We start from the raw sequence: 12500 nt of genomic DNA on the forward strand, positions 1-12500 counted from the left end.
TGGCGGTATGGTTTTGTTCTGGGCAAAAATTCACGCGCCCATTCGTGTGCATGCATGGACAGAGCAGGAAGAGCAGCAACTAGAAAATAAAATAGACCCCCGTATAACAGCAGAACCATTAATCATGCATGTATTAAATATGCTCACTTACATGTTTTGAAAAATAAATAAATAAATAAATAGAGAGGGAGAGGGAGAGAGAGAAGTAAAAAACAAATACATGATGAAGAATTACAATGTAAACTGGTACGACAAACAACGGGTTGCGGCTAGGTGGAGTCGGGGTTGGAGAAGGGAGTTTAAATTGCAGCAGCAGCGATGCACTAGAAAGCGGCTCAATGAATGGGAATTTAAAGGGTCGGATAATATGGATGTCGTAACCGGATTGGTGCGCGTCGTGAACAGCTGATTATCAGCTGATGCATGCTTAAAGACGTGGCCTGCCTGAACTAACCCGATGCTTGATTTTTCTAAAAAAGGAAACCAATTAGTTTAAGAGACCCGTCTTATTTTCTCTTTTATATTTAATATTGCTCTTTAATTAAGCAAAAATACATTTTATCCGATTACTCGATTAATCAATGAAATTTTCGGTAGAATACTCGATTACTAAAATATTCTATAGCTACAGCCCTAGCTAGGCGCATAACACACTCCAAAATTGAAACTAAATTAGAAGTATTTTAAAAAGCATGAAAATCTCTTCGTGCTGCTCCATAAACATATCTCTTTACCCTAATAGAAAATAACAAAAATAATCCTAGCTCTTACACTTTTGCAAATTATGAAGAATACAAAGTCAATGTAGCAGCGATGACTTCATGAATGATTCTAATGGCAAAACTGAAATTATCATTTGAAAAATTTAAAATTTAAAAGACTATGTATTTAAAACCAGACAATTTGTAACTAACTCATGTAGATAAAAATCTTACTCTGTCAAATCAGCACTCCTTTGAGAAACTGAACTATTTTCACTAATTTTCTCAACAAAAATCAAAGCCCCACAAAGCATCACAGTTATGGGACAACCTTTAAATCAGTGTTTGGGACTTGGATACTGTGTTGTTGTTATTCAATTCTAAGCTGACTAAACACATTAATTTAGTCAAGCCATCTGTTAATAGCTTTTGTCTTAATGAAAGTAGCAGATCTAAAGTGATCATAGGCATAAAGTGTTTTGGTGGACTGGGATGTTTGAATGCTCTCACATATTCACTCAAGTTTGCTGACAGTGAAGTAACTGGCTGCTGTATGTACCATGGTGCCCTTATATCTGTGTTACTTACTGGCAATCCCTATTAGTTATACTATTATAAGAGTCATAGTTTGAGAGTCCCTGCAAATAGTGAACATTGTCCTTAACCATTATGTGAAAATAAGAATACCTAATAATGTGTATCGCTATATTATTCTCTTAAGATGCCAGTGATCCTGACCCCTTCAGCTCTCTGGACCTGCCTGATCCATCCTGATGCCCTACTTCTTTTTGGAATTCTTATCACACTGAACTAACTCTAACTCTAATTCTGAGAATGGTCCCACATGGGAATCCTAAAGATACAGCAAATTACAATGAATGGTGCCACTTAGAAACCATGAAGATCGCTTTGGAATCAAAGTGATATGAATAGTTTTGCAACAATAGCATAGGATTGCAATGACCATTAACGGTTTTGCATTCAAGACTGCATCAGTGAATAGTTGACAACTATCAACTTTCAACAATCAGACTTAATGTTAAATCATAATTTCCTGTTTATAGAATATCACTTTTTGACCATATAGTTCACAGTTATAGATTGGAAATATATGATTATAATAAAATGTAAAATGTAAAGTTAAAATTAAGAACAATATAGTGACAGATTACAATGATCAACATGAATTAAAGGTTATATGGTTTCATGACAAAATTAACATGGCAACAAGAGCTCTTCAGTATTACATCAAACTCATTTGGCTGTGATCTAAGTTTATTTAATTGAAATTTGGTTCACAAAATATTTAGTATAGAATTGAATCAAGTCATGAAGCCAATATTACAAATCAAGTCATGAACAGAATGTACTGTTATATGCCTAATAGTATACAGGTGTACAAAAAGTCTAGGTAAGTTCTAGACACTACTTACTGCAATTTGTGATGGCTGTGGGATTGGAGTGAAGGCAGGCTTTATCCTGATGGTATTTGCAATTTTGCTGTTAACTTTGGCAGGGATACCGCTGGTTATTACTGAGGATCTTTGCTCCTGTCCAGAAGAAGAGCAGGGTGGTTCTGTGTTGCTGTTGATAGTCTGGAGGTAAGGGATGCCTAAGTGAATGTGTAGTTTGTTGTCTTCATCATTGATGACACTTGGGCTTGAGCTATTATATCTATGTGTATGCCAGTTATTTTGCTTTTGTGGTGTTTCACAGAACATTGTGTGACCTGCTTTGATATTTGTCTCCTGTGATCTATCAGAAGCTCCTGTTGTGATTGCAGTTATCTCAGTAGGTAACATTGCACTGTCTGGTGTCAATAAACTTGTGAAATCAGAAATCCCTGTTTGTGAATAAATTGTCATATTATGAGGTGTTATTGATTGTTCAGATGTGGACAATGTTTCAATGAAAGGATGACACTTATTATTCTCTGGTGAGATTGGTGCATTCTGGATAATGATAATTTGTTGTTTCCTGGTGCAACTGCTGTTTGGGATATCTGCTGTAGTGGTATAATGCTGAGTATTCTCTGAAGTAGTATTTGTAGTCTTACAGGTAGCTGTCTTATGACTATGGTCTGGTGTCATCTTGATGTGTTGATATTGGCTTATGTTATGGGTGACCACTTTTTGAATGTGAGATCCATTTTGTGTGTTTTGGATTTTGCTCCTAATTAGCTGCTGTTTCTCTACACTCTTTAACAGTGGATTTCTAATTTGCTTTGTGTTATTCTGGTGGTTATTACTGTTTTTCAGTGAGGTAACACATATAGCTGGATTTATTTTATTAGAATTTGGTTCATACTGTTGATTACTCTCTTTATACATGTTCTCATCCACCACAGCTTGCTCTAGAAGACTAAGGTTTTTATAAGTATGTGTAGGAGTATTTGTTGGTTCAGTCTGAACCTCTTTTGTAGAGACTTGCAGGTCTGAGAACCGTCTCCCAATCATGCCAGGCCGGAGGCTCTTGCTAAAGTGACGATATCTCTCCAGCTCCCTTGTTAAGCTCTCCTTCTCTCTGACAAGTTCCTTGTTTCTGATTTCTTGCTGGGTAAGCTTTCTCTGCAAAGATGCATATTCTGATTTCATGTTGCAGATGGACCCTTCTGTTCCCATGTAACTGTGTATCTTTTCCTTCAATGCTTCCACCTCTTTGGTCAGATGACTGGACTTTGTCTCTTCTTCTTTCAGCTGCTTGTACAGAATGTGTTCTTGGTTGAAATTTTCCTTTTCAATAAGATGGTATTTATAAAGCTCCTTTCTTGCAATCGCTAATTCTTCCATTAGGGCCTTTTCTGTACAGTATCTCTTATCCAATGATTCACCCTCAATTTGTGTCTTCAGAAGATTTTCTTCTACCATATTATCCCTGAGTTTCCTCCTGAGCCATTCTACTTCCTGTGTTAAATCTTTCATTTTGTTGTCTTCATGTTGGAAACCATTTTGGATGGGTCCCTTTATGTTCTCTTCTTTTGCTTTGTTCCTAAAAAACTCCCTTTCAACAGCCTCCAGGGACTGAAGCCTTTTCTTCATCAAGTTTACTTTAAACTGAAGGGCATTGCTTTTCTCTTCCTCAGTTTTTAGTTTGACCTTAATATCATCTCGTTCCTTGTTGGTGATGCAGATTTTTTCCTCCATTTCCACCTTAATCTTTAAAGCATTTTTACTTTCTTCAATCAGCTTCTCTGTCACTAATGTGACTTTGTCTTGTTCTGCCTGAAGTTTATCAGTACTATCTTGAAACTTATTTTCAAGTTGCTTTAGCTTCTCTGCCATGTTTTTCCTTTCGTCAATAAGCATTACTGTTAGTGTTTTCAATTTTGTAAGATCTTCTTTTAGTGTCCACTCTGTTTTCTCTAAAAGACATTCAGCAGCTTCAAGTTCCTTGATTCTTATCCTCAAATTGTCTAGTTCATTACACATATATTTAGTTACTGCCCTTTCTTCTTCTAGATTGCATTTATGTGAGCTAATTTCGTGCTTGCTTTTTTCAAAGGCATCTTCTAGTCTTTCAACCTCGGCAATTTTGTTATTTAACTTGTCCACCTCTGCTTTCAGGCTTTGATTTTGAATTGACTCCTTCTCGAGCTTCCTATTAAGGTCCCAACACAAATTCTCCATCTTGATCAATTCCTCATCTTTTTCTTCCATATCAACCACTCTTTTTCTCAACTCTTCCAATTCTGACACAAGGCTAGAGTTTCCTATCTCCCCTTTGCTGCTTTTGTCCCTTAGCTGCTGCAGTTCCTCTTCCACCCTGTGAAAAGCCTTGTTTGACTTTTCAAGCTCATCTTTTTCTTGGGAAAGTGCAGACAGTTTCTGAAGCAGATGCCTGTTTTGTCTATTCTCATCAGCCAGTTTGATGCTCAAGACTTCCTGCTCTTTGTGGAACTGTACAGCCTGTCCATGTAATTCTGCCTCCAAGTGCAGCACTTTGCTTTCCATTTTTTGTGCCCTGGACTGCACAGAGTTCAGCTCTTCTTCGGACTCTCTGGCAGCAGCTTGCAGTGCCTGAACCTTTGCAGTTTGCTGAGCTAGCTGTTCTGAAACACGCTGCTGTTCATCAATAACCAGGAGGGCAAATGACTTTAGTTTTGTCAATTCTTCTTTAAGATTGGTGATCTTCGTGTTATTCTCTTCCTCTTTTTGTTCTTGGAAAGACTTTTCTTGATCATTGAGCAGTTTCAATCTGAGAAAAACAAACATCAAACATCAAAAAGAAAACCCACCAGACACTGCAAACATTTAAATGTATTCCATTGAAAAAGTAATAGCAAACAATTACAATGACCTATATCATTTGCAATATATATGTTGAAGAAAGACTGATTCTGCCAGAATTATTGTTTTTAATTAGCCCCTCTGTGTTCCCACTAATAACGGTTGAACTATGACATTATGGTGGTATTGATAATTTGCATGTTGTCTAAATAAATTAAGGTAAGCTATGTTCCAAATCCTTTAAAGGTCAAGGCTCTGGGTTACTGATCAGAAGGTCAGGATTCAAACCTCCAATCTGCCAAGCTATCAACATTAAGTCCCTGAGTAAGGCCCTTAGCCCCACCTGCTCCAGGGGTGCCAAAACATGACTGACTCTGTGCTCTTGATAAAAACCCGGGCAATGGTGGCTCAAGTGGTTGTTGTTTGTTGTTGTTGTTGTTTGGAGGATTGGTGTTCAAGCCCCAGCACTGCTAAGCTGACACTGTTGGGCCCTTGAGCAAAGACTTTAACCCTTCCTGCTCTATGAGGTAGGAAGGGTACCTATATACATGCTGTATCATGGCTGACACTGTGCCCTGACCCCAACCTCTATAGTTGGGATATGCAAAGAAAGAACTTCACTGTGCTGTAATGTTTATGTGACAAAATAAAGGCTTTTATTCTAGGCTTCTAATAAAGGCTCCTATTATATAGAGAAAACATTCCATGCCTCTCATAGGACCAAGCAAAGGCATCATTGAGAGAGGTTTTGATTCGTGATGGGATGAACCTTTTGTGGCCGCCAAAGCATACAAACACTAGCCTGAGTGGTGCAACATTTTTGTCTTCAAAGACTTATGAAGGGATGAAGGCATATAGGATGACCAGCTGGCCTGTTTCTGAGGGGATATTTAGGGTGTAAACTGGATGCAGAATAGTTTTAACTATCCCAGTTCATGTGGATGAATGAACCATTGCAGGTTTATGTGAAAGACACATAAACAGCCCTCATTTCCAGGCAGTTTATGTGTCATTAAGTTCACATTCATTCAGTACAGTCATGTACCATAGGACACAGGGTTGCATCCATGCACTTTGTAAATTTGTGTGGAGCTAGACCAAAAGGAAAAACTTGATGTCAAAGAATGTGTCCTTTAGATCTATCATGACAAACCAGTCCTCACACCTGATTTGTGACATGATGAGTTTGAAGGGAATCCTGAACCTGATGTCCTGAGACTACAATTTAAGGTAGAATTTACACAGTTCCCAATCCTCTTGGGTACTAGAATGTAAAAGACTAGTTCTATCTTTGAGAGAAAAACATGTTCTATGACCCTTTCTGCAAAAGCGAGCAAAGCTCCTTCTGCCGCAAAGCAAAAAAGCCTTCAGAGCAAAGCTCCATCTCAGACCATTATCCCATTTCATTTAAATTGCGCTTCGGACATGATATTTCCACCCCCAAACAATTGGCGGCACTCGCTGCAGTAATGTGTCGATGCAACTTGGGAGAAGAAGCAGAGGTCTTGGCTTTATATTATCTTTGCTTGAAACTTTGACTGTGAATGGCTTTGGCATTGACATTGCTAACAAGTTTAATGGCTTACATGTTTTTGCTAAGATAGCGCTAGCAAAGATTCTATAGTTAACTTTATCAAACATCTGTGGCGCTAGCTTTAGAGTTTTTGCATGCACTAACCGCCTTGTATGTAATTAGACCTTTGTGATAATGCTAACTATCGTGTTTGGCAGATACTGTATAGTGAGCATGAAAAAAAAGGGACAGACTTTCAGTTCAGACATTCAGAGGTTTTTTACAAAATTAGCCAAAAGTGAGGGTTTAAGCAAGGAGAGGTCAGAGGACAGAATCAACCAGCAGGCAGCAGAGGAGGGTCGACAACCACAGGCTAAGGACCAGGGTTGCCCGTCACCAGGTCAGTTAGAGAAAACATGATGTACGTAGGCAAAGCCAGATGATAGACACACAATGCAATGCAATGTATTAAATGGTATTCATTGAACTTGCAACGAGGAGAAATGTGCTGCTTGCTGAAGGTCTGAAAATAATGACGCCAAAATGGATGTTTTGGCGTCATTTGGTCATTTGGTGAGCAGAAGGTCCAGTGCAACCTGTCCTCAAGTTCTTCCCCAAGACAGAGCACGGTAACAGGAAGAGAGCATTCATTGAGACCTGGTACAAAGACTTTACGTGGCTGGAGTATTCTGTCTCTAGAGACTCTGTTTTTTGCTACCCTTGTCGGCACTTTTCGCTCCCAAATGCCCCAATGTCTATATTCAGGTCAGAATCAGGGTTCTTTAATTGGAAAAAAGCACTGTGTAGAAATGGTGGCTTTAGAGATCACTGCAAATCAGAACATCACAGAAGTGCTGTGTTTGCTTGGAAACAGCACAAATTAGTAGTTGAAAAAACCTCCATGATCGAATCAATAAACAAAGAAAGGGAAAAGAGTTAGAAAGAACCATTGCTCAGGTGCTGCTCTTTACAGCTGTTCAAAACATTTCTCAGCGTGGACACAGGGAATCTGAAGGCTCGGATATCCCCGGCAATTTCTTAGCCATCTTGGATACAATTGCACAGCACGATTCATTAATTGAGAAACGCATGAATGCACATGGGAATGCAAAATACACCAGTAAGAACATTCAAAATGAAATTTTAGAAACGCTTTCAGAGATGGTTCAACTTGACTTAATCAAGGAAGTTAAACAAAGTGAGGTTTTCAGCATAATCGCAGACGAAACAAAAGACCTGCAAAAGAAAGAGCAGATGTCCATTGTTGTGAGGTATTATTATAATGTTACCAACAATGAGAGCTTTCTTGACTTTGTGAATGCCGAACAGCTTGAAGCAGCAGGTCTAAGTACACTGATTATAAAATGCTTGGAAAAACATGGGCTGGAGTATCGTAGCAACCTCGTTGGACAGAGCTACGATGGAGCTGCCATGATGAGTGGCAAGCACTCTGGCATTTGCAACAAAATTCACACACAATGGCATGACATACAAAAAGAGATGTATGGTAGTCAGCCCCGTGAAATGCCTTCATAAAGTGACACCAGGTGGGCTTGCAGATTTTCAGCCTGCCATAATATGCTTGATAGACTTCCAGCAGTGTACCGTGTTCTTCAGCAAATTGCTCGGGCAACAGATGCTCGTGGTTTATTAGCTCAACTTGATGTTAATTTCATTGGTGTTCTAGTGACATTCAACAAAGTCCTGGGACAGTCCAAATTTTTGTCGGACATGTTACAGTCAGTAGTCACTGGATCTAGCAGCAGCAGTCACTCTTGTAGAATCACTGCTGGACACATTAGAGCAATACAGGAGTGAGGCCTATTTTGAGGCTCTATGGAAAGAGGTTGAGGAAATGGCTGTAAAATGTGACTTCAGCTTGGAAAAGACTTAGAAGAAGCAGCCAAAGATGAACACACGATTGTGTGATTACATAATAACTGCACCATCTGGTGAGCGTAGAGTCAATAAAGATGATGGGGAAAGCTTTAAGAGACATGTGTACTCCCCAGTGCTTGATTCAATGGCTGGTGAGTTGCAAAGACGGTCCTCTAAACCCAACTGCAAAATTATGAAGGGAATTCAAGCACTTCACCCACAAAGTATTACTTTTTTACAGGAAGAGTCACAAATCTTTGAAAAGGAAAAAAGAGTTTTTCCTTTGCAAAGATTTGTGACTCAAATGTTGAGGATTTGTCAAATGAGCTGTATGAGATCAAGAGAGTGCAGGATAGGAAAGAGAAAAGTGGAATGCAGAGATTGACCATGCTCCTTGAGATTGTTTCTTTTCTGGAGCCTTTCAAAGAGGTGTTCCATGAGCTTTTCAGGCTTTGCAAGATTGCTGTAGTAATACCGGTAAGCAGTGCTTCTTGTGAGCGAAGCTTTTCAGCTCTAGCACTTATTAAAAACCACTTGAGGACAACCATGGGTGATGCCAGTTTGAGTTACTTGGGTGTCCTAAGCATTGAATCCCGACGGGCCAGGTCATTAGATTTGGATGACTTCGCCAGACGTTTCAGCTCAAAGCATAGCAATCGGAGAATTCTTCTGTTTTGAGGTATATGTGTGTATGGATGTGTGTATGTGTGAATGAGCAAATAAAAGCAATTGAGTGAGAGAAAGATATGTTTAAGAGATATGTTTAAGCTGGGAGGTGCAAGTTGTTGCTCCTACAATATGTTAATGCTACCTTGAATGTTCAAAATTGTTCAACAATTGCTTTGTTAGTGTGTGTGTGTGTGATGCATTTTGTCCTTTATGCACAGTGTAAGGAATTCTCATCTGCCGTATGAAGACAGGATAACCATTCTTTCATTTGCTCTTGGTGCAGGATAACCTCAAATTCAGCCTCTCAGATCTCTGCTCGGTTTCTGGTTCCCGGCGAGTACTCGGGGAAGTCTCAATGAACACACTAGTCAAAGTCTTTCAGAGAGAAGTTCCAAAGTTTATTAGGAAGAGCAGGAATATATAGTCGTTCAAGAAGGGGGAGGGTGAAGTGGGTCTGTGTGTTGCTATGTGTGTGAACATCTGTGTTTAGGTAACCTCTCAGTTACCCCAATAAAGTCAGATCTTATAGGGATGTGAACCTATACTTCCCTTAGTTCCCATGGTTGGTAACATAAGGAATGATTATGGCAAGGCAATCTGTTTTAAGACTAATTAGGGAACAAGAGAATTAAGGGACAAGAGTGTGTGTGTGTGGGGGGGGGGGGGACGGGACGGGACAAAGAACAATGTACTCTTTACAGACGGTCTGCAACATTACCAGAAAAGATTGTTTTATGCAATTATTCTCACACACAGTATAAATAAATGAAAAAAATCATTAAGAACTTTACTGGCTCATTTTTTATTAGAGCGTTTGTAAAAGGAATGACTGCCGAAATGTATTTGCACCGTACTGAATAAATTATTTTGTGTGCTTGAATGTACCCTGTACTTGGCCCCTGAATGTAACATGTGGCCCCTTAATGGCCCCTGTTACAGAAAAATCCTAGAACCACCACTGGGTGGATGGGATATTCATGAGAAATTGAAACAAAGACAGCTGCAATTTCAGCCTATACATGCTGATTTAACAGTTTTTCTGCTGCCACTGACCTTTCTCTTTCCTGCTCCAAAAGGTTAGTGAAGTCATCGCTTTTTTTCATGTACTCGCTGTGATTGTGCTTCTCATCCTCCAGTCTGTCGAGTGTCTGTTTGTGTGCCTGTTCTACTAGCAGCAGCTGTTCCAGCATACGTCTGTATGTTTCTTTCTGTTTCTCCACAAGCTTGTCCAACTAAGAAACATATGCAAATGTATATACACATTAGGTGGAATATTTGCAATTTCAATTTGCTGTTTGCTGTTGTTTCATATTTTAACATATACAGTAAAGAAATGTACCAAAAAATTAAACTTTCACGTATAATTTGTAAAAAATACTTGGTAATATGGGTGTAGTGCACTGACAAGTAACTGTTTCACTATAAATGAGTTGTCACACCAACTTTGGTCCAACATTGGTCTAAATAATATAATATTGTCTACACCATCTGCAGGATACATTCAGGATCCCTGTTTTCATTCACTGGCACATTTTTTCTAACCTAGCACCAGAAGAAATCCTCAAAGTCCTCTTTCCCCTCAGTGCTACTGGATCCAATTTCTCTCACAATGTTCTAAACCCTCTCACAAGACATCCTCTCTTTTATCATTACTATAATCACTGGCTCCATACCATCTGATCATGCACCATCTAAATTCAAGAGAGCAAATGTTATTCCCATTCTTATGAAACCCTCCCTTAATCCCTCAGACTCATGTAGTGGACCCGTATCTTCTCAGACTCTCCACAAGTGTGAGCGTAGTTGTTCTCAACCTTCAAATTCCTTCCACACCAGCCCATTGCGACATTCCCTTCAGCGGTGTTCGGTAGCTGCCCACATGAGATTTAAAACTCTGGTGGTTGCCTACAAAGCCAAAAATCTACCAGTACCCACTTGTACCCTGAGAGATGGTGTGGGCAGTTATAAATATTTTTGGGTAAGTGTGTACAGGTCCATTTTTGGCTATGGTAGTAAGTATGCATCAGAGACACTCCTCGGGAGACACAAGCATTTGACAAATTCCATAAACATCAATGGAAAGTTTTATTTTCATGGCTTTGTTTCAGTAAAATGGCTCTGGGGGATGTGAGAATTTATAACATATAGAATATGTTTTTGCAGGTCCATAAGCATGTAATTAGCAAACTTTTTAAATCTACACTGGATACAAAAGTTTTGCTTTTCCCTTACCTCTGCAATTGGCTTCTCATAGATGTCTTCCTGCCAGACATGACCTTTACCTAATATGGTGTCTCGCTGAAGGGCCTGAAGGACTTTGGGAGGCGTCACAAAGCCATAGTGGGCCTCCAGTAATGTTAAGTCTGTCTTTTTTGCCCTCAGCACTGTGATCACCTCATCTCTGGCCTATATTGACAAAGATAATATATTTGTTAGGCTTGAACCACCTCAAATTCTAAACTCTGGGGTTCTTTAATTGTTTGGGGTTATCTTAGACCAGTTATAATACTTGTTTTCTTGTACTGATTTCTGGTGCTGGTTACATGGTACTAGTTTTCTGCACTTCATTTAACACTTTATTTTCCACATGTTTTTAAACTCTGTCCCAATTATTTACATTGCCTATGATAAAGCAGTCTTAAAAGACTCCTTAAAGAAAGGCAGTGCAAGACAGAGGAGATCTGTTACTACATATGTTATGCATGATTAAATTTCTATTCCACCCAAGAGAAATCTTTCAGACTCACTTTTTACTTGACTCCTGGACATTTTACACACAGCAAGAAGAATTTACACAGAGGTGTGCAAAAATACACTGTGAGCAGTGTTTCTGTGGGTTAAAATGTCAAGTGGCTCTCAGGAAAGATTAAATATTCACTCTGCAAATATAGTGAGCAGATTAGCATCTCTGCATGTAGAAGACATCTAACCCTTAGATGAATTAGTTACAACAGCAGAAGACATATTTTGGTTATACTACTTTCAGCCAATACATGAATCTGAGACTCATCAAACCTGCAGAGTTTATAATACTGAAAGATAAGAATAATAATAGAACAGTCATCAACTGTTCAGTTTTAGTGAGCCTGTGTACATGATACCCTCCGATTTTTGTTCTTGGCACACGCATGCACACACCCATACACACTCAGAGGGGTGACAGAGGGGTGTTTTATTCAGTTTTTGAAAGTGCTGAATAAATGATGAACTAAAATTCTGCCTGCCTTGCATATTGGGTTCTACAATATTAAAGATTCCTCTGAAGTCAACTCTATTCCCTTATGAATTTACATGAACTGTGGTTCTTACTTTGATTGCATTCCGTTCATTGATACCTGTAGCTCTCCCTCCAGGATACTCAGCAGAAGAAGGAGATCATCATGGGAGAGATCCCTGTTGTTCCCAAAAGATGTCTGGTCTGTCAGCTCATTGTTTTTGTTGTGTACCTGGCTGCAGAAAGTACTCTTGTTCTTTCGATGTACTGTACTCATGTTGTCTGGGAATTCACTGTGA

General features: G+C 39.2%; 2 protein-coding genes across 2 annotated transcripts in view; one reads left to right on the forward strand and one right to left on the reverse strand.

Annotated features, from left to right (window-relative positions):
- ptpn5 (protein tyrosine phosphatase non-receptor type 5) overlaps positions 1 to 12500 on the forward strand; it is a 551551-nt gene that overhangs the window by 66521 nt on the left and 472530 nt on the right. The gene's annotated exons all lie outside the window — the stretch shown is intronic.
- Positions 2120 to 12500, reverse strand: part of filip1l (filamin A interacting protein 1-like) — a 38452-nt gene continuing 28071 nt past the window's right edge. The window contains exons 2-5 of the mRNA XM_060859754.1: positions 12323 to 12500; positions 11220 to 11393; positions 10041 to 10219; positions 2120 to 4895 (exon numbers count right to left, since the gene is read on the reverse strand). The exon at positions 12323 to 12500 is cut by the window's right edge and continues 145 nt beyond it. Coding sequence (XP_060715737.1) covers positions 2120 to 4895; positions 10041 to 10219; positions 11220 to 11393; positions 12323 to 12500 — 3307 coding nt within the window. The remainder of the gene's footprint in view (positions 4896 to 10040; positions 10220 to 11219; positions 11394 to 12322) is intronic.

The sequence above is a fragment of the Tachysurus vachellii genome, chromosome 23, assembly GCF_030014155.1.
Source record: "Tachysurus vachellii isolate PV-2020 chromosome 23, HZAU_Pvac_v1, whole genome shotgun sequence".
NCBI lineage: Eukaryota > Metazoa > Chordata > Actinopteri > Siluriformes > Bagridae > Tachysurus > Tachysurus vachellii.